The following is a 22,687-nucleotide window of genomic DNA, read 5'->3' on the forward strand; positions in this document are numbered from 1 at the left end:
AAAATAATTCACTCAAATACTAATCGTCTGTATGGCTGTATGAATAAAAAACATTTACCTGTTAACCAATGTCATTGTCAATGTCAAACATTGTTTATCAATTTATGATTTTCAAATCAAAATTCGCACAATTTTGTAAGCAAGTGAAGAGTTCTAGAAAATTAAAAAAAGATCTGGGAAGGTCATATATAGTTAAATTGTCTGTAAACATGTTAACATCTAAGGTATCGTTTTATTTCTTTTAAAATTTCAAAGCAAATGTAATCATGACGAAGCTAATTTCACTAATACGAGTATATAAAGTTTTGTAATTTCAAGGTAATCGAGAAACTTCGGTTAAAATTATCAGTTCAATAATAAGTAGTTTATTTAAATAAACTTCTGTTAAAGCATATAAATAAAATTGTTATGTACAAATTATGATTCTAACTGTTAGTTATTTTTTTTATTTACTTCGTTTCTATCTCTAATAAATTCGTAAAAAAAATTACTCAGGAAAGTATCTCTAATACAATTATTTCTTCCAAAATTTAGTCAAATTATGATTAAAAATGTTAGAGAAAACATTTTTTTACAGCTTGAAGTGTTAGTTGATTTTGGTCCGAAATTGGATCAAAATGTACTTGATAAAACATTAAAAATGTTGAAATCTCAAGATGGAGTACAAGAGGTGAGTTGAAGTAAAGAAATTATAACTTTTTTTAAAAGAAGTGCACCTTTTACTAAAAACAACTGTTTAGTCTCGCTTTGATTCCTACCTTTTATGGACACACTACTCAATTAGTTGAGGTAAACAGTTGACTGCGCAACAATCGACAATCACAACAGTCCTGTGATAGTTTAGTCCAAGGTGTGAGCCTGCTTTTAATAAATTCTTTTAAAGGAGATTAACAAAGTATGCAGTTAAGTTTAATCCTTAAATGCCTCAAGTTTCAAATTAAAAATAAAATAAAATAATGTATAATCCTTGTCAACATTACTATTATGAAAAAAAAAGTAACTAAACACAATATAATGACAAATATAACTAATAAAAAAGAAATATTTAAAATTAACGTTGCAATGCTGACCGGATTGGGTCCTCGCCCAGCTATAATTGCTGGATGCTCCTATTGAAGTACCAATGCTGATCTTCCACGAGAACCCTTGGGATCATCCACACATCAGTAGCAGTGGATAGGAATTTGATACCAGGGCTATAAATCACAGGCACCAGCAATCAATTTTCTTTTAAAATTAGGTTGTTTAATTACCTTTGACTGATAGCCTTCAAGTAAGGACAATATATGAAAGTGTTGTTTTGATTTTTTTTTTAATATTTTTCGCATTAGTAAACAGAGCAAAGGGTACACTTTACATTTTTTAGTTTGACTTAAAAAATCAGGCTTTTAAGGGATATTATTATTTTAACAAAATATGACTCTACTAACTTTTGCCCGAGACTCCATCTCTGTGGAATTAAAAAAACGAAAATGAGTAGCCTATGTGTGCTAGACAATCCTCTACATCTATACCAAATTTCATCCGAATCCGTTCAGCAGTTTAGGCTACAAACTCTAACAAACATCCATCTAAACTGTCACATCACACTAATATTATAAATGCGAAAGTTTAGATGGATGTTTGTTAGAGTTTGTAGCCTAAACTACTGAACGGATTTGGATGAAATTTGGTATAGATGTAGAGGATAGTCTTTAAAAACACATAGGCTACCTACTTTTTTTTTTTAATTCCATGCGGACGGAGACGCGGGCTAAAGCTATTTTATAATATTAGTATTAATTATTATATACAGTAGAACCTTGATAAGTTAAAGTCCAAGGGAAACAGAATATTTTAAGTTATAGAGGTTTTAAGTTATCAAGGGTCTATGTTGTAGGTTTTGGGCTCTGATGGGAAGGGAACATGTTATTTGAAGTTATATAGGTTTTTATGTTACCGAGGTTTGAGTTATCAAGGTTCTGCTGTAATTGTAATTTATTTATTTGTAGGCAATATTTAAAGATGGTGCAATAATGTTGGAAACTACGTTACCTAGTACTCAAGTATTGGAGATGGTGACACTGACGTCAGGAAAAAGGGCTGTTTTACAAGGATTTGGAGGTGAAATATGCCACGAGATGGAGACAAACCAGAAAGTGTTAAGAATGAATGTGGACTATAAAGGAAGAGGACCGAAGAAAGTATGGATTGTGTGAAAGAGGATATGCTTAAGAAAGGAGTGGATTCAGATATGACTGATAGAGATGTATGGAAGAGCACATACTGTGCCGACCCTCTAAGGGATAAGGGCAAGTTGATGATAGAGGTGAATTATAAACAAAAGTATCCTATGTGTTCCAAACTAACTACATATATGACAATTATCACTAAATTAAGTTTTGGATAATGCGAAAGTTACGATGGATGGATGTTTGTTAGCGTTTGTAGCCTAAACAGCTGAACGGATCTCCATGAAATTTGGCACAGGTAGAGCATAGTCTGGAACACAAAGGCTTTTAATCCCGGGAATAGTTACGGTTCCCGTGGGATTCATTTAGTTTTTTAATGTTTACTCGATCATTCTGCAACGGTTCAACATATCTTATTGAAATTTGGCACAGATATAAAACAAAGTCTGGAGTACATATAGGATAAGGTTCATCCCCGAGAAATGTCCGGTTTACTATGTTTTCTAATACAATGCAGATGAAGTCTCGGGCAACAGCTTATCTAGTATGCTTAACAAAAATCTAGTGATAAAAAAAGAATTATCTCAAGAAATATCAACAATTATCTAAAAAAATATGTTTAAGGGTTGTTTAAGGGTTGAAAGAGCCCTGTAAATTACAGATACCCAATCAGCAGTCTCAATGGTATCAAGTCAATCTTGTTGTGGTGGTGAAGTGTTAGGTGTGGTTCGGTTCCAACAGACACCGGATGGTTTTTTGATAGCGGATGGGTGTTTGGATGGATTAACACCGGGTTCCCATGGGTTACATATCCATGAAGTAGGAGATATAAGCCAGGTATAGCTTTTTTATTACCATGCGATTTTTTTCAGATTTTTTTAAATAAGATTATTATCTACCTATACAAACTTTTCCATTTATATCACTAGCTGTTGCTCGTGACTTTGCTCGCGTGAATCTATATTAATATTATAAAGAGAAAAGATTTGGATTTTGCATGTATTTGATTCACGTAAAAACTACTGGGCCGATTTCTAATTCTTTCACCATCTGAAAGGTAATTTAACTATGTGTAACATAGGCTACATTTTTTTAATATTGTTTTATTTCACGCGGCCAAAGTCGTGAGCATCAGCTAGTACTAATATAAAAAAAGATTTATATTTTTGAAATTTGGTATATATTGAAATAATTCAAAAACTGGGCCGATTTCAAAAATTCTTTCACCATTAAAAAGCTACCTTATCGCTAAGTACCTTAGGGTATATTTTTAAATTTCAATTGGGCGAAGTCGAGAGGAATAACTTGTTTTGATATATTTTTTTTGTTCCCTGAAAACATGCCTTTTAACTAGCTATATATATGTATATATCTCTCTCTTTTCCTGTCCTATGTCCCAAAAAGGGGGAGAGGGTGTCCACAGTACGCCGCCAACTCACTCTATCCTGGGCTCTGCGTTATGACCTATATGGGGGATGTTCATTCAATTTTCATTATTAAAGGGTTGTAAATCAATTGGCGGGCATTACAACCCTTTGAATGCTGTCCACGGAGCGCCCGCGGACCCGGGGCACGCGCGACACGCGGGGGACTTGGGGAATATCGTCGCTGATGACACTGGAAGGGCCACCTTCAGAATAGTTGATAATATCCTCAAGGTAAAGATTATTATGCCCCGTTTCGTGTTAAAGTGGTAGAGCCCGCTTTAACATGTTCGCACTGTAGGGCTCTCAGCGATACCACGACCAGACAGGCGTGAAGTGGAAGCAATTCCGCGTACACTGATGACGCCGGAGGACTAATTTCAGTCCCCTTACCTTTCCACCCCTTAAGAGAAAAGAATGGGAAGGAAAAGTGGATTCGGAGACGCATAGGAAGGGGAAATGTCTCTTTATGTGCGTCTCTGTCAATGAAGGGTAGGCAGCGCTGCAATTGCGGATGTTTATGCAGCGGTCGCTTTACATTTCGGTGGATTCAGGCAGCTTGCTGCCACCTTACATTGTAAAAAAGTCTCTGATAAAATGTTAATGGCTTTATTGATGTAGTTTTTTTACGTATTTTTTTTTTATTATTTTAGTAATGTTATCGAGGTTTATAAATAGATTTCTCTTAGGTATGGGATATAATAGGCAGATCGGTAGCGGTTACTGAACGTAGAGACGACTTGGGTCGAGGGTCGTCTCCTGAATCAAGAGTAAATGGTGATAGCGGTAATCCGTAAGTATATCTTCTAGATAAACTGACAAACATACATTTCGTGTTTATGTGTGCTGTGTTGCTGAATTTTTATATCTATACTAATATAATAAAGCGTAAACACACTTCTTTGTTGCTTAAGATGTCAGCAATTACAATATATTTTTGAATAATTCTTTCTTTAATAAAAATCCCTACACTTACGTCACGCTTTAGGCTATATATTTTCACACCATTAAACTTAGGGAGTAAATATTTTGGATAAAATCCCTAATGTGGGAAATAGACCATAAGTAGCTGCCAACATCAAGAAAGCAAGGTTGTCAACATGTCATGTCATTTTGACATTTGCAATTGGTAATTTGACAGATGTAAACATTAAAACGAAATATTTATAATTCTATGCGGATGAAGTCGCATGGGAACAGCTAGTATTTTATAAATAGCTTGGTCGCGACTTCGACCGCGTGAAATTGAAAAATAATAAAAATATAGCCTATGTTACTTACTGATAACCTAGCTTTTTAATTAAGAATTATTTAAATCGGTCCAGTATTTTTGTGTTATTTTATAACATACAAAATTATAAATCTTTCCTCTGTCTTTTTGACCGAACTCCCAAAAGGAGGTACTCAATTCGTCTGTGTTTTTTTGTATGTGTTACGGCATAACTCCGCCGCTAGTGGACCGATTTTGATAATTCTTTTTTTTATTCGAAACGTAATGCTTGCAGGTGGGTCCCATTTTTTTGTTTGATTTTTGGAGTCAAAGACTACGACGTAGTTAAATAGTTTAGCTCAAAATCGCGCGACGAAATTTAGGGTCATTTTTCTCTTATGTAGGTTATTTACACTAAAATTATAAAAAGAAATCGTAATTTTTGTATTTTTATATGTATTGAAATAAATCAAAAAATACTGGGCTTTCAAAAATTATTTCATCAAAAAGCTACGTTATCATTAACATAGGCTATATTTTTTCCATCATTAATTCCACGTGGACAGTCACAATAAACAACTAGTCTTCGACAAAAAAGGGTTTTTTTACAGTGTCGCTTGTGGTATAATCGCCCGGTCAGCTGGGGTGTTCCAAAATCCCAAACGTATCTGTGCGTGTGACGGAGTTGTCGTTTGGGATGAAAAAGATCGTCCTCTAGCAGGGAAGGGGAGGAGAGAGGATACAGAGAAGAGATGTTGCAAGACGGAAAATGTTAAACCTTGTTGTAGAGTGTAAAAGTTTTTTTGTTAAATAAATTGTATATGGAATCTTTTATTTTTTGTTTTTTTTTGACCGACTTCCCAAAAGGAGGTACTCCTCCACATCTGAAACCAAATTTCATCGAAATCCGTTCAGCAGTTTAGGCTACAAACTCTAACAAACATCCATCCAAACTTTCGCATTTATAATATTAGTATGAGATATTTATTTCATAAATAGTAATTGGAGTTAATTTAAAAAGTATAGCTATAAAAATGTATTATAGTTTGTCTAAATAAGATAGATTAGTTTGATAAATGACACATGAAGTATCGAATTCAATTTGTATGAAGGCTGACGTACTTAATAGACAGGTATCGTAGTGACGAAATAATTTTCAAACTCAACTAAAATTATTATTTTCTTATTAACTAATTAAGAGGACAATTCTAGTATTGATTATAGTGTAGAGAATTTAGCGATGACAGAAATAATAGCGAAATCCAATTCGATTATGTACGGCTGTAGTAGTAATAATTATTTACTTACTCTCATTATTTGTTATGGTCATTATTAATTTGAGAAACTTTTTTTTTAATACATAAATTATTATTATGAATCTATCGATTCCTACTTCTATAACAAAAATCGATAAGATTTATGCCTGATTTTACACAACCCATCCCTACTAAATGAATTGTCAAACTAATCTATTTTGTTCAGACTAACTATAGTTTTAGTTACCAAAAAAATTGTATGTCTTCTAAGTTTTAACACTTAGTGGTCGGGAAGATTGAAATAAAAAAACGTAAAATCCAACAATCATAATATTTATTACATCAATAAATCCACAAACTGTGCTCGGCGACACTCGGTGACATTGACAGCTGTCAAAGTGACATGTCACTCTGACATTCGCGAATAAACAAGATAGGCGTAGCGTGTAACGAGATTTATAAAAAAAACAATGAAGTATAACAGAAACTATTAAGATATTTGCATAATTGAATAGAATATTAGAAAAAATCTACGTCACTTTATAGCTATTAATTACAGACCAACATTTGTACTGTTATAAATTTTTCCAAAATGGCACTTTTAGAGGTTATTTCATAAGGGACGGTTTGTCGTTGGTCTGTGCAGTAGTAACACTTACAGCCGTAAAAAGGCACAATTTTATATATATATTTATTAAATATAAAAGCTTGAAATTACATTTTGTTTTATTTAATACTTCAACCTCAGTAAAAGGACAAATGAAGAATAAAATTCTTGTAGTTTTTTCTAAAAGTATTCGTAAATTTTGAAATCCGAAGGCCTCTGTATCACATATTTTTGTATTCGTAGAGCTATTTTAACTATAAAGGTTTGTGTTAAAAAAAACTATTAAAATATAGAAAAAAATAAAAAAACAGGAAAAAACATAGGAAAGGTTTCTTCACACAATATATTTTATTTGATTGCGTGAATTATAAAAGTTTACTTAGTAAAAGTGCAAAAATAAAAATCAATGCATATTAACAAAAAAAATGTATAATTCCAGGTTACTTTTTTAAATAGACATTTCTACAAACAAAAATAATACGAAAAAAATGTAAAAATGTTTTCAAGCTAACTGCAGTAATTTCTTTTCGTTTTTCAATCTGAAGTCTACATTTTTTTTGTAGTGTTTACATATTTATACTTACAAAAAACTAAAAAATAATAAAATAAATGATAAAAAAATCATTTTGGTACAAACTTTATACTTTGTGAATATCTATTTAACATACTTATGTAAAAAAAAGTAAATATACTGGTATTGATAGTATACATAAAACGAACTATAAAAAATAACTACAAAAAAAACATTGGACTTTATAAATGGATAGACGTGGAAGAGATATTTTATGCCTACTTTCGCCATCTTGATACTATAGTGTGTCTAAATAAGATAGATTAGTTTGATAAATGACGCATATGAAGTATCGAATTCAATTTGTATGAAGGCTGACGTACTTAATAGACAGGTATCGTAGTGACGAAACACGCAGCTAACAATTATGAACTATCGATGTTCGGTGTAAATAATTATCGAAATCAACTAAAACTGTTATTTTGTTATTAACTAATTTAAAGGACAATTCTAGTATTGATTATAGTGTAGAGAATTTAGCGATGACAGAAATAATAGCGAAATCCAATTTGATTACGTACTATAGTAGTAATAAACATTTATTTACTCTCATTATTTATTATGGTCATTATTAATTTGAGAAAACAGTGTTTTTTTTATTCATGAGTTATAACTATAAATCTATCGATTCCAACTTCTATAAGAATAAAAATCGAAAATCGATAAGATTCATGACTGATTACACAACCCATCCCTACTAAATTTGAAATGAATTGTCAAACTAATTTAAATTATTTAGACACACTATAATTGAAAAAAGTAACAGTTGTCATTTCAAGTAACCTATCCATTTATACAGATCAATGTTAATTCAAACATTAATATAACTAAATAATTTCTATTTTGTTATTGAATAAAAATAAATGTAGATTTTGCTACATTAGTCATAAAATTAAAATCGTAATAAAATCACTGATTGAAAAAAACGGCGGCAATTTTGACATTTAGACAGCATACAGATAAAATATGTTTTTTGTGCTTGAGTATTGACTAAACTGTGCTTTTTGAACTTTCAAAATTGTCAATACATTTATATATCTTATAAAAAATCACTGCATATTTTGTATTTTCGTCATTAAAAATTACAGATTATTCCCAACCGTCACCCCACTCTGTCCCCACGTGAGAAATAAGCTTCATCCGTCCCAACTATTCCGATGAGGGGACGGTTGTAACTTATCTCATAATGTTTCCTGTCACCTTATTTGTGTGTGGGACTAAAAGGTAGGACGGAAGAAACTTATTCTCACGTGGGGATAGCGGGGTGACGGTTGGGAATAATCCAAAATTACTCATTTAGTCTTATTTTAAGGTATATAACGAACATATATTGTTATACAGGGTGATTCTTAACGGATTTATGTGGTAGAGGGTCTCAATAGGGATTGTTAAAACGCAATATTACTCTATAGTTTTACAGTTATTTTGGAAAAAAAGCTAAAGAAAATCGGGCAATATGCTTTGCGCTTAAAATATTAGTTAATTATCATCACCAGCTCAATATATCCCCACCGAGGGGCTCGGAGCCTACCCTAAGTTGGTAACTAGGCCATAGTCAACCTGCACTGCGGGTTGACTTCACACATATCTTTGAATTTCTTCACAGATAAGTGCATCACGATGTTTTCCTTCACAGTAAGAACGTCAAGTAAATTATGTACATATGAAAATTCGAAAAATCGAAAACCACATTGGTACACTATTCGAACCCAAGACCTGTAGATTACAAGTCAAGTGCTAACACTGAGCCATCGACGCTCTAATGAGGTCTAACTCCACAAAACCGTTGATCCGTCCGTTAAGAATCACCCTGTATATATGCTATATACGACTTTGAATCTATGGCACGGTGCTATATAATTTTAAAAGCTATTTAACTGACTCGAAGCAATTGAAAAAAAAACTTACTACAGGTAAATACCAGGTTACCACCTAAAAAAAAACACTTTATTGTGATTTAAAAAAAAAACGTATTCTGTGCACAACAGTGGTTTTAGATGGATGTTTGTTAGTTTGTAGCCTAAACTGGTGAACGGATCTCGATGAAATTTGGTATAGATGTAGAGGATAGTCTGGACCACATAGGCTACTTTTTTTTTATCCCACGCGGACGGAGGCGGAGGCGAAAGCTAGTCTTACATCTTAACTGTGCTGGGATCAAAATAATAGGTCAGCAGTTTAGGCTACAAACTAACAAACATCCATCTAAACTTTCAAATTTATAGTAAGATAGTATTTTAAATTTCACTAAAAATTGTTTAAAAATGGGGGGCGCTGATAGATCATTGATTTTCAAAGGGGGAGGGGGGGTAAAACAAGTTTGAGATACACTGGTATACATAAAGTGACATACTAACCTCATTTCATGCTCATGTTGCCGCCGTAGAAGTCAAAGTCATCAAGGCCGTCGGGTTCGAACGCACGTATTTGTTCGAACAACTCACTATCCATGAAGCTACTCTCAGTCTGTGCGGGTGTCGCCGCGCTGAAGTAACTGATTGTTGTAATGTGTTGATTGGAAAATGTTTTAGTTGTGAAGTGTTGAAAGTTATATTTGAGTTGTAAAGTGTGGTAAGTTATATTTGAATTGTAGTGTGGTAAAGTTATATTCGAGTTGTAAATTGTTGTAAATTATATTTGAGTTGTAGAGTGTTGATTGTTAAATATTTTAGTTATAAAGTGTTGTTTGTTAAATGTGTTAGTTGTGAAATGTTGTAAGTTATATTTGAGTTGCAAAGTGTTGTATATATTTATGTTGTAAAGCGTTGTTTGTTGAATGTTTAGTTGTGAAGAGTTGGAAATTATATTTGTGATGCAGTGTTGATTTTTTAAATATGTTAGTTGTTGAAGTGTTTTTGTAGATTACATTTGTGTTGTAACATGTTTATTTGTAGATTAAATTTGTTTTTAATATAGTATTTTTCATTGTTGTAATGTGCCGTTTACGTGTATGAATTTGTTCAGAGTTAGTATTATTATAAAAAGTGATTCAATGATTAATAATAGTGGATAAAGATTTTTTGCGATTTTTTAATTATTCATTTAATGTGTATAAAATGTTTTTTGTGTTACCAATTCCAGGATATCAGCAGCCATCGGGTATCGGGAAAAAAATAGAGAAAATGCAACACATTATTAGACGGTCGTGAATGATATGACAAAAAAAATATAAAAAAACACATCTAACATTAAAAAAAAAAACTAAATTTCCCCGCCAAAATGGCAGCACAGACACAAAAGGCGTATACACCCGTCTTTAACAAAAAAAATATTACAAAAAAAAATAAAAAATATACAAAAAAGAAATTTGAAAATACAGATTAGAAAAAACGACCGTCTGTGTTGCATTTTCGCGAAGGATTGCAAAAAAAAATTGTCTTCTATCGTCAAAGATTAAGTAAAATATCAAAGACAAGTTTTTTTTTTTTAAATAATAAGCGTTTTTTTTCTGATGTCACATATAATTCAATTATAAATACATCGAAATCGTTCTTAAGCTACGTTTTGTCATGTAGAGTTAAAAATACTGCAAAAGCGAGTCAACCGTAAACGAAAAATGGACATAGATATCGCCGTCTATTTTGTCAAAAGAGAGAAAGAGATGGCAAACGTTGTCGCCAACAAGTTTTAACAATTACTTCAACTTCGTAAATTCTAGATTCTCAACAAATACATTGCTCTTAAATTTTTTTTAAAAAATAACAAAAAGTTTTAACAATCATGACCTTAATGAGAGATTTTTTACAATCAAATCTTAACAACTGTATAATTAAAAAAAATGAGTTATTACAAGTTTGTGCGTAGTTATTTAGAAAAATGTTTTTTAGATTGCCTCAGCCGTAGTTTTTTTTTTGTGAAAATTACCTTAAAAATTACGTTAAAATTAGGCCAAATGCTTAAATAAATTGATACTTGGTAGTTATTTAAAATAATCTATAACTAAAATAAGCTAAAGAAATACCTAATTAATACTTTTCGAGAAAAAAAAAACTATAATTTTTTGGAAAAAAATCAAATCGAATATCTAAAAATACTACGAAATTGTCATTTTGAGCGATTTTATTAATATTTCTTTTATATATTTCATCTTAAAAATTATTTTTTTTAATAGTCACATCCTTTCTTAAATCAGAGATATTTCTTTCATAAACTTAAGACTAAAATTCTTTTGAAACGTCACAAAAAATGCGCGGTTCCCTTGGCCAGTAATCAATAACTGGACTGGAAATGCACTTGCACAGTGTAAACTACCCTACTGTACTAGCCAAGTGTTAACCGAGCATTACATGTTTTTTCTAATAAACGTTGTGTAGATATCTCTTGAAGTCCAGAATTTGTAAATTTTAAAACACTTTGTAAGAGCTATTACTTACTTACTTACTGCCAAGACCCAAAGTGGGTCTTGGCCTCCGACACGAGAGCCTTTCCTCTCGCGTCGGAGAGCTATTACAGTTTAGTAAAAACGAGACGGTACTTGACTGATATATTACCTTTCAGAGAAAGTACCGGTAGAAAAAAATATATTTTAAACCATAGACTTGCATTATAAAATGAGATTCGATTGTCGATGGTATTTTGACAACTTCAAGAGATGAATTCACAGCTTATAAATTTTATTTATTTAAAAATACCAAATGCAAGGAGATCATTTTAAAAATTGGTCAAAGAACAACACACAGAAACGGAACGAACATTTTTTTCACATTTCGTATATTTTATAGAATTTAAAAAAATTACAAAAAACAGTCATAAATATCAATAAACACCAGTATTATTTACTATAACATTATTTTGACAAGACGTATCAAAATAAGAATGTAAAAAAAATCCTGGCAATTTAAAAAAAAATCTATGGACGTTTATTTATGGCGGAAAGTACCGATTAAATCTTATGGAGTACGCGCTTATCTTTCACTCAACTATCGCATTACTGTCGATTGTTTCGCAGCCAACTGTTTAGTTGCACAACTAATCATCGAGTTGTGTGCGAGACTAAACAGTTGTCCAATAGTTTAGTTAAAGATGTACCCATCTTAAAATCGCAAAGACTTATTTAACATAGTGACAAGTGTGTAGTTTATGTCGAAATATAAAACTTCAGTTTACTATTACCAATTAACAGTAGGTTTATTTTTTCTTTGATTTTGTATGGTTTCATGCGATACTTGAAGTTTTTTTTTTTATTTTATTTTTTGTTGTTAAAAGGTAACTGAAAGGGAAGGCATTGGCTCCTTAAACAGAGGAATTCCTAGTTAAGGAGCCAAAGCAATATTGATTCTTCAATCAATGATTGACAATAAAGAATCTTTATTATTATTATTATTAAAAACAGAAATCGACAAGACGAACATGATCAGGAGAATTTAATTTCACTTTTATTCACTGGGTCAGACATTTTTTTCGAATTAACAATGTAATTTGATTTAAGGACGGTTTGACTGTTTAAAATTTGACTATTTTTTTGTTTATTTAATATTTAAAACGGTATTCAAATATTTCAACTTTTGATATAAGATTTTTTAAATACAATCTAATAACACTGTGTAAATATTTTAAAAAATCCAATAATTTTGACAAAAAGCAAAAAAAATAACACTAACAAGATATGTGCTATAAAATACTTGAAAAAAGAATAGACTCGGAAAGTTATTATGAAAAAAATCTATATTAAAATTTTCCATAGATTCAATATTTTTTTTAAAATCTATATTAACAGTAAAGACATTAAATGTCTCGTATAAAATTTTGGTCGTAATCCAAACTTAATTTTGAAATAGCAACATCGTCAGTCCAGGGCCGTAATTAATATTATAAAAATTACTAAATCCGACCCTGTGTTTTTTATTAGTAGATAAAAATTCCTCAATTTTGTAAAAAATATTTTTTTCGTTGTTATTCGCTGTTCTTAAATTATAAAGATCAGTAAAATACTGGTTTTTGTTCGCGTGGAATTAAAAAATCTAGTATTAATTATATCCTATGTTATTCAGTGATATTTTTTCAAATAGTAAAAAAAAATATTGGCTTCATTTTGAAGCCTATTTTATTCAAACAAATAAATAGTTCATCTTTAAAATATCAGTTTTAAAAAAAATATATTTTTTTTAAAGTAATTCTTTCAACAAAAATGCCATGTCTATTTACAGATCGACTACAGATAAATAGTAGCAGATTTTTTGACTTTTTAATTTCATTTTGACACTAACATTTTTTTTAAGTTGTAAAAAACATTTGTAGAAAAAAAAATCTATTAAACTCGCTTAAACCCTGAGTATATTTTTTAGATATGTGAACCGAATTGGTAATTTTGAAATTGACATTTTTCGCAATTTTTTGTAGTCAGAATTCGCCAAAATAGCGAAGCAATCAGACTCAAACAAACACAGGAGATATTTCCTATGTCTATTCCCCAAATAATTTCTATACGAACATTAGTTCGTTGGCAATCTTAAATTTTAAAAACATCAAATATTAATACTGATTTTCTTAGACATAAAAAGCCGAGTTACAAAAGATTTTTTTATTCAATACTGTTCAAAAACTGTCAAAAATGACATTAACATCTTGCATAACGACGGGAAAAATCCAGATTGATACAAATTTTATTGTTTTTTTTTTCTTTTTTCTTTTTTAACCGAAATCACTACAATTTTTTTAACAACATCTACGTTAAATTTAAAAAAATTGACATTTCGTATTGTTGCTTGCAATTGATTTATAATTGCAAAATAGTTGTGCCGCAGCTGGAAGGAATAAAAAACATTTTTTTTTTGGTTATCTTATAAAAACCAGAGGTGGTGAACATTTTTTAAAACTGAAAAAATTGATTTTTTCACTATTTAAAGTACTGTTAGTTTAAAAATGCATTTTAATTAATGTCAAATTTAATTTATAAGTAGATTTTTGATTCGTTAAGTCAAAAAAATTGGTTGAAAAGTGTATTTTTTTAACATATAGTATTTGTACTGTACAAAAATGACCACCTCTGATATACTTTCCAGTCTTAAATAATTTTTTCGAGGATATTTTTTAATTTTTTACGTAAACTAAAACTAAATACAACTAAGTTATAATGTACTTTACTTCTATAAAAATAGAGTTCAGTTTTGTTTTTCGTGATACTAAACCTAAAGGAAGGGAAGCACAGATACTTAAAAACTAAAGTAAAAAATAAAAAAAAATATAAAAAACCACCAAATCAAAGGATGTGACTTAAATTAAAACTAAACTTAAAAAAATAAGGATCTTGGAAAAAAAAATTCACGTCGCGTAGTTTCAAAACTCAAGCATGTACCTACAAATAAAATGAAAACAACAAAAAATAAAAAAATGGATAAAATAGCATATTGGTATGACTATAAGAGAAAAATGTCATGTTAAAAAAAAAAACAAAAAAATTAAGCCATAATTGGTTATAAGGACATCAAAGGGATTCAATATGCCAGTAGTTGGAAAGCCAGCTACCGTAGTATTTCATGCCAGTAACTATCTTGCAGCTTCTATTTTATTGGCATGTATACACATTGCGTCTACACGTGTCTTCAGCTGGCATACCAGTTACTAAGCTACTTTACTGGCATGAGTTATTGCGTCAGAAGCTGACATGCCAGTTAGTATCCCATTTTACTGACATGTGTATACATTGCGTCAGTTACTGGCATCCCAACTACTAATCTATTTTATTGTCATATGTAATCTAACTACGCCAATAGCTGACATGCCAGTTACTACCATAATTTACTGGCATAAGTAATGTCAATGCTCTAGTAGCTGATATGTCAGTTGCTACCATAGTTTACTGGCATGTGTACCCCAAACCAGTTGCTGGAATACTTAAATTTACTGGCATTAACGTTATACATACCTGCTTTGAACGCTGGGCGTGTTGCGATGCGAGTCCGGGGAATGCGAGTGAGCATACGCGGGCGACGGCGACATGTACGGCGGTAACGTGGTCACCAGTACCGGCTTCACGTAACCATTCTTCAGCATCTCATTCTCTGAGAGACAACATTTACATTGTTCATTCTTTGTTACTTACTCTTTGGTTTTTATTCTTTGATGATTTTTATTTATGATTTTAATCTTTGACAGATGTCAAAGTAAAATGGCGGGTATTTTGACTTGCATCTGGTTTATTTGTTAGTTTTCATCCACAACTTTGTTGCGTGAAGTAAAACAAGTACGTAATCATCGTCATCGCTAAATTCTCTACAATATAATAACACTAGAATTGTCCTCTAATTCTATACTATTATAATAAAGCGTAAACACACACTTTGTTGTCTAAGATGTCAGCAATTACACCATATTTTGAACAATTCTTTTTTCAATAAAAAGCCCTACACTTACATCACGCTTCAGGCTATATATTTTCACGCCATTAAACTTAGGGGGTAAATATTTTGTATAAAAACCCTAACCTAACCCAACATCAAGAAAGAAAGATTGTTAAGGTTTAGTCATGTCATGTCATTTTGACATTTGCTATTGATAATTTGACAAAAATAAAAAAAAAATCCATAATTATATACAGATGTCTCATGAGAACAGTTAAGAAAATAACAGTTTTAGTTGATTTATATAATAATTTGAATCGAACATCGATATTTCCACTACGATACGTCTTACAAATCGAAATCGATACTTCACATTTACAAACATCGATACTCACCAGGTTTAGTATAATACTTGGAGAAGACATCATCCTTCGCCACATTGGGGTAGAGGAACTGCAGCTGGGAGAGGTCCAGGATGCGGTCTGCGAGCGACCGCAGCATCAGGTCGCGGGAAGTAAACGGCTGCAGACTGAACACTTCGTTACCTTCTACAGATAAAAAAAAAATGTAAGGAACACATATATAAGGATAATTAGTGCATTTGTTACGTTTTTAGAGTAAAACTAGATTTCGCCCGCGACTCCGTCTGCGAGGAATTTAAAAAATATAACCATACTAATATTATAAATGTGAAAGTTTAGATGGATGTTTGTTAGTTTGTTGCCTAAATTGCTTAACAGATTTTAATAAAATTTGTTATAGATAGTCTGGAATAACACATAGACTATTTGCATATGTTTTTATACCGCGCGGACGGAGTCGCGGGCGAAGCTAGTATAAGTTATGATTATTTAAATTCCATAGTAGATTTTTTTAACTTTGGAGTAATCAATATTGGAGTAAATTTATCTTAGTTTTAGAGTAAATTTTTGTTACTAAAAAATCTACCGATTTATCCCATTTTGGTAGTGGTTTTATCTTATTACTGGTGTTAATTTATTTATAAAGTACGTTTCTCATTTTTAAAATTTTTTTTTCTCATTTTTGAAGCAGAATTATTTTAAAGTTTTAGAATTATTAGCGTTTATTTATTTCTGACTCTGAGTAAGATTCTATTTATGATTTCAACTAATCATTTAGAATATTACAAGGACCTCTAATTAAAAAAAAAAGTCAAAAATCAAAAGGGATATTTCCAATAGAAATGTCATACTTTACTCTAATATGTATAAAATTATTTTTTCTCAAAAAAAAAAACAATTTAAAAGTGATATTCTTTGTTGCCTAAGATGTCAGCAATCACAGCATATTTTTGAATAATCCTATTTTTAATAAAAAGCCCTACACTTCCGTTACGCTATAGGCTATATATGTTCACGCCATTATACTTAGGGGGTAAATATTTTGGACAAAAACCCTAATGTGGGAAAGAGACCATAAGCTGCCAACATCAAGAAAGATAGTTTGCTAAGGTTTGTCATGTCATTTTGACATTTGCTATTGATAATTTGACAAATGTAAACAATAAAATAAAATTTTCATAATTTCATGCGGATGAAGCCGCACGAAAACTTCTAGTTTCTAAATAAAAGGTAGATTTTTACCCAAAATATATTTTTAGCAACTACGAAAGAATTTTAATAAAAAAAAAAAGAGTTACAAGATGGCGAACATTATTATTTGATGGGACACCAAATCTATCTGTTTTAAAGTAATTTTAGAATAACTAGAAGGAACAAAGTATCAACCACTAATAACAATTACAACCTCAAAATGTTTTAACAATGTAGTATTAAGTTTTAATCATTTTCTAGTCATTTTAGTTTTATGTAATTTGATAGTAATGTAGGCTAGAAAAAGTGATTAAAGCTGTGATATTAAATTTTAAGAATCCCTGTAAATAAAAACTTTATGAAAAAATTATTACACCCGAACACCAAGTCCCTGAGTTATTGGCGGCCTTAAAAAAAAAAAAAAAAAAAAAAAAAAAAAAAAAAAAAAAAAAAAAAAAAAAAAAAATTTAAAAAGTACCGAACACTTTGACACGATTTAACGCTACCGGAATGATGGCACACTAGAAATGTCTATTATTCCTTATAATATAGTAAATCAGTATTTTGAATATGTTACCTCCAGTCCAAGCGATAGTGATCCCTCCGAGTTCAGAATCAGAGAAACGAAGTAAGAAAGTTCCCGGAGGACACTTCGCTAACATTTCCTCGGCCTGTTTCTTCTGTATGAAACCCATTATCAATCTGTAAAGGAAAATAAACTTATATATTAACTAGCTTTCGCATGCGACTCCGTCCGCAGTTAATAAAAAGAAACAAAAATGACTAGCCTATGTGTTCTTCCGGACTATCCCCTATATCTATGACAAATATCTTCGAGATTCCTTTAGCCGTTTAGGCTACAAACTCTAACAAACATCCATCCATCTTAATTTTCGCATTTATAATATTAGTAAGATTTTTTTTTTATCATAAGGTGGCAAACGAGTGGCCACCTGAATCCGCCAAAATGGCGAAGCGACTGCCCAGACATCCGCAATTGCAGCGCTGCCTACCCTTCATTGACGGAGATGCACATAAAGAGGACATTTCCCCTTCCTATGCGTCTCCACTGTCAAATTTACTTCCCCTTACCATCCTCTCCTTATAAGGTTGATAAAGAGAAAGGGGCTAAAATAAGGCCTCTGGCACCACACTCATCAGTACGTGGAATTGCTTCCACTTCACGCCTGTCTTCAGTGTGGTCGTAGATATATTTTTTAGAGAACATTTCTTACATAAAAATTTGTATATTTACATATTAACAAATTTGTATATATTAACTCAAAAACTACTGGGACGATTTCAAATTATTTCACCATTAAAAAAGCTACGTTATCTGTAAGTAACATGGTACATATTTTTATTATTTACTTAATTTCGCGCGGACGTAATCGAGAGCAATAGCTAGTATATTATAAAGAGGAATGATTTGTATTTTCCTATATTTTGAAATAACTTAAAAACTACTGGGACGATTTCAATTCTTCATCATTAAAAAAGTAATTTATCTGTAAATAAATGCTGAATAGATTTTAACGGATATTTTTTTTTTATTTCTACACAAAAACGCAGTCAAACATTTAATGTATACTAATATAATAAAGAGGATAGATTTATATTTTATATGAATAAACTCAAAAACTACTGGGACAATTTAAAAAAATCTATTAAAAAACTACATTATCTGTAAAATAGGCTATATCTTTAAATTTCACACACAATTGTCATAATCCGGAAGAACATTGACTTCAGTTTTTTAATTCCAGAAATCAGTCTTACTAAGAATTTGTAGCCTAAATTGAACAGATTTCTCTAAAATTTGGCATACACAGATAATCTGAAACACATGTTACTTCCCTTTATTTATTTTTTTTTTAAAAAACAGTAAAAAAAACCACAGAAGCCATACCTATCACACCACAAAGTGCGCAGATAATCCCTGGTGACTTTGACGACCATGTAGAACCACTCCCAGAAGGTGAAGTTCCTCTCGGGCAGCGCGTCCTTGCAGAACTGCGTCCAGCTCACCGCCATCGCGTTCAGCTCCAGCGTAGACATCGGCAGGATGCTCCTGTATGGCAGGCTTTAAATAACTTAGAGTCAGCTTTTAAAATACGAGGGGAATGTTTAAAGTAAAGGGAGTTGTCAGTGGTTTTTAAAGTACGAGGGGGACTATGTAGGGGGTTTAAAGTTAAGGGTTTAGATAATAGAGGGTTTTAAAGTACGAGGGGAGTAATTGTAGGGTTTTTAAAATACGAGGGAAATAATTGTAAGGTTTTTAAAATACGAGGGAAATAATTGTAGGGTTTTTAAAATAAGAGGGAAATTATGAAGGGGTTTTTAAAAAACGAAGGGAATAATGTAGGGGGTTGCGATGAGAATTATATAGGGGTTTTAAAATACGAGGGGAATTATGTAAGGGTTTTTAAAAAACGAGGGGAATTATGTAGGGATTTAAAAAAAATGGGGGGAATAATTTATGGGGTTTAAAGTACGATGAGAATTGTGTAGGGGTTTTAAAGTAAGAGGGAAATAATGTAAGAGGTTTGAAGTAAGAGGGACCAAGTGTCAGGGTTTTCAAATACGAAGGAAATAATATGGGGTTTTTAAAGTGCGAGGGGAACAACAAAGGTAGTTTTAAACAAGGTTTAGTTAATGGTAGTTTCAGGGAACGATTTAGTAGGGCGGGTTTTTAAAACGAGGGGTAAATTCACAATTAAATGGGCTTATAGCCTAATAGGGGGTAAGTTGTTGTGAATTTTAAGTGATAAAGACTTATTTTATAAGGAGATTAACATAAATTATTCAATACATTTGAATTTCATTAAAATTATTATTTAAATATGTTTGTTATATCATTTACCTGAATATCTTCTCGGCGAGGAATCGTAAATTATCCTCGGAGAGATCTCCTCCGGTCGCTGAACCGAATTTGATGCGTAAAGTTTCCGCTAACTGGCCCCAAGTCACCTACAACATACATTTTTTTTAATATAAGATGGCAAACGAGCAAGCGACCTGAATCCACCGAAATGGAAAGCGACTACACATAAACATCCGCAATTGCAGCGCTGCCTACCCTTCATTGACGGAGACGCACATAAAGAGGACATTTCCCTTCCTATGCGTCCCCTCCACTGTCAAATCCACTTTTCATTCCCATCCTCTCCTAAGAAAAGGGTGGTAAAGAGAAAGGGACTTAAATTAGGCCTCCGGCACCACACTCATCAGACGAAACGCGGAATTGCTTCCACTTCACACCTGTCTGTGTGGTAGTGGTTTAAAGCGGGCACTACCACTGTTAAATAAGATTATAAGCTATATTTTCACGCAATTTAATTTATGGGGTGAATATATTGGAAACTAACGCTAGAAAGGGACAAAAACAAGCCAATAGGAAAGAAATATTGCTGTTAACGGTAATTGTTATCCAATGACAAGACTTCATAGTCATTTAATGATTTCCTAATAAAAGTTTCAGGGAAATAATTGTAATATTTGTAACGGGTAAACTAAAAAACTATTAAACTTACATCAAAAATTTCTTTACCATTAGACAGATAAATTACCCCCGAGTGTTTTAGTATATTTTTTTATTATTTTTTTCTTTAGTTTCGTTATAAATTACAAAAAGGTGTATACCTTATCTGGGACAGCAAATGGTACCCGTCCTGGAGGGCTGAAGGCGTTGTCCCAGGTGACGGTGGCCCAGCCGTGGGGCTCCTGGTTGCCGTGGACTATCACCACCACGGGTAGAGATAATGTCCATACCTAACATACATACATACATAAGGTATAAGTTGAAATATTGTTTATTATTGTATTTATTATAATTTAAAATAAAAAAGGGGATGCAAAATCTTACTAATATTATAAATGTGAAAATTTGGATGGATGTTTGTTAGTTTGTAGCCTAAACTACTGAACGGAATTTGATGAAATTTGGTATATATGTAGAGGACAGTTTGGAACACATAGGCTATTCACTTTTGTTTTTGTTTATACCACGCGAACGGAGTCGCAGGCGAAAGCTAGTATAATAGTAAAAATAATGGAAAAAAGAAAAAAAGTAAGAAAAATATATATATTACATATATATATCTCTTTTTATATATACTAGCTTTCGTCCGTGACTCCGTCCGCGTGGAATAAAAAAAAACAAACGTAAAGAGCCTATGTGTTAAAACCCTAATGTGGGAAAGAGACCATAAGTTGCTGCCAACATCAAGAAAGAAATATTGCTAAGGTTTGTCAAGTCATTTTGACATTTGCTATTGATAATTTGACAAATGTAAACAATAAAATAAAATTTTCATAATTCCATGCGGATGAAGTCGCATGGGAACAGCTAGTTTATAATATTAGTAAGATACTTTACCTGGAACACAAGTTCCCCTCCCCCGACATTGAACTCAGACTGGAAGAGTAAAGTCAGTTTCTCATCCATAACACTCTCTGTCCCTTTCTTTTCCGCACGTTTTATTTTACGCAGTTGCATGTTCCTGGAAAAAAATTGTTAAAAAATATATTTATTGAAAAAAAATTTTTTTTTTAATTAATATTTTATTTTTTGGACGAAAAATAAAAAACGCACTAATACAGATTTTTTCTGTTTTTTTATTTGCTTTTTTTTGTTTGCCAAATTATAATGTGATTAACTTATTCTTATTTTTGTCTTTGGATTGTTTTTTTAATACCATACTAAAGTCCATTTTTTTTATTAACTTCCATTTTTTGTTTAAATATAATTTAATATGACGATTTAATATTATAAGATTGTTGAAATACTCCTTTAGAATGTCTGTTTTTTTAATCAAAAAAATTCTGTCATAATGTTTTTGTCAAATGACTTGTTTTTTTGTTTTTACAAATAAAATGTTTATTAAATTGGAGTAACATCGTTTTTTCTCATATATTTTGATTATTTCAACAAAGTTCTTATTTCATCAATACCTCTGAAAAGTTTTTTGATTTTTTCCCCATTTTTTTATATTCAAATTACAATTCGACTTTTTTTATAAAAAAAAAAAATAATCAATTCATCTATATAGTGATATTTCCTATAAATGTAGTTTAAATGTGATATTACAATCTAGCTTTAGTTTATTTGCTATTTTTTTTTTCGTTTTTTTTTATTTATTTTTTATTTTTTTAATTTTTTTTTTTTTAATTTTTTTAATTTTTCTTTGTTTTTACTATGTATGTATTACCTGAAGCTGACACTGAGCTGGCGGCTAGTATGCTGGTACTCCATACATCCGCTGTTATTCAATATATCTCCGCACTCCACCGGCTGCTTGCCTCTACCTCCTTGAGTGTCACTTTTTAGTAACAACTGAGCTTGTTGTTCCGATATTATTACCACCTATTAATAATATACCATCATTTTTTTTCTCCACATACTTCTTTAATTTTCACAGTGGTAGTGCCCGCTTTAACATCTTAGCACTGCAGGGCACGCCCGGTGTATTTATTTGTTGCCTAAGTTGTCAATTACAGCATGTTTTTGAATTTTTTTTTAATAAAAATAAACTTTTTATTAAAAAAACAAAACCGACTTCCAAACAAAATACACGAAAAACAAAACAAAATGCACTAAAAACAAAACAAAATACA

The 22,687-nt window shown here is 31.4% G+C and overlaps 2 protein-coding genes across 5 annotated transcripts in view; one reads left to right on the forward strand and one right to left on the reverse strand.

Moving 5' to 3' along the window:
* Nucleotides 1–182: 182 nt before the first annotated feature.
* On the forward strand, nucleotides 183–5,639 carry LOC106107708 (copper chaperone for superoxide dismutase). Its single transcript, XM_013288733.1, has 7 exons — nucleotides 183–224; nucleotides 578–670; nucleotides 1,992–2,103; nucleotides 2,833–3,008; nucleotides 3,674–3,829; nucleotides 4,285–4,388; nucleotides 5,417–5,639. Exons 1-7 carry the CDS (start codon nucleotides 210–212, stop codon nucleotides 5,598–5,600), a joined length of 840 nt encoding a protein of 279 aa, XP_013144187.1. The 5' UTR covers nucleotides 183–209; the 3' UTR covers nucleotides 5,601–5,639.
* Nucleotides 5,640–8,900: 3,261 nt separating this feature from the next.
* Nucleotides 8,901–22,687, reverse strand: part of LOC106107473 (signal transducer and activator of transcription 5B) — a 26,216-nt gene continuing 12,429 nt past the window's right edge. Inside the window, exons 12-21 of one of the 4 annotated variants that reach the window (XM_013288441.1) lie at nucleotides 22,282–22,436; nucleotides 21,450–21,573; nucleotides 20,714–20,842; nucleotides 19,935–20,041; nucleotides 18,981–19,142; nucleotides 17,649–17,773; nucleotides 15,914–16,066; nucleotides 15,104–15,239; nucleotides 9,597–9,733; nucleotides 8,901–9,171 (exon numbers count right to left, since the gene is read on the reverse strand). In XM_013288441.1, coding sequence (XP_013143895.1) covers nucleotides 9,598–9,733; nucleotides 15,104–15,239; nucleotides 15,914–16,066; nucleotides 17,649–17,773; nucleotides 18,981–19,142; nucleotides 19,935–20,041; nucleotides 20,714–20,842; nucleotides 21,450–21,573; nucleotides 22,282–22,436 — 1,227 coding nt within the window. In that variant the 3' untranslated portion in view covers nucleotides 8,901–9,171; nucleotide 9,597. Of the gene's footprint in view, nucleotides 9,172–9,596; nucleotides 9,734–14,085; nucleotides 14,534–15,103; nucleotides 15,240–15,913; nucleotides 16,067–17,648; nucleotides 17,774–18,980; nucleotides 19,155–19,934; nucleotides 20,042–20,713; nucleotides 20,843–21,449; nucleotides 21,574–22,281; nucleotides 22,437–22,687 lie in introns of those variants that run through there. The other 3 variants (XM_013288377.1, XM_013288612.1, XM_013288526.1) reach the window with 3 other exon arrangements.

This window comes from Papilio polytes, unplaced genomic scaffold (assembly GCF_000836215.1).
Source record: "Papilio polytes unplaced genomic scaffold, Ppol_1.0 DF824492.1, whole genome shotgun sequence".
NCBI classification, from domain to species: Eukaryota; Metazoa; Arthropoda; class Insecta; order Lepidoptera; family Papilionidae; genus Papilio; species Papilio polytes.

Bases quoted from the DNA above. Each gene is read 5' to 3' on its own strand.
- LOC106107708 (XM_013288733.1), top strand. The intron at 671-1,991 runs GTGAGTTGAAGT...ATTTATTTGTAG, and splicing joins CTCAAGATGGAGTACAAGAG to GCAATATTTAAAGATGGTGC. The intron at 3,830-4,284 runs GTAAAGATTATT...GATTTCTCTTAG, and splicing joins TAGTTGATAATATCCTCAAG to GTATGGGATATAATAGGCAG.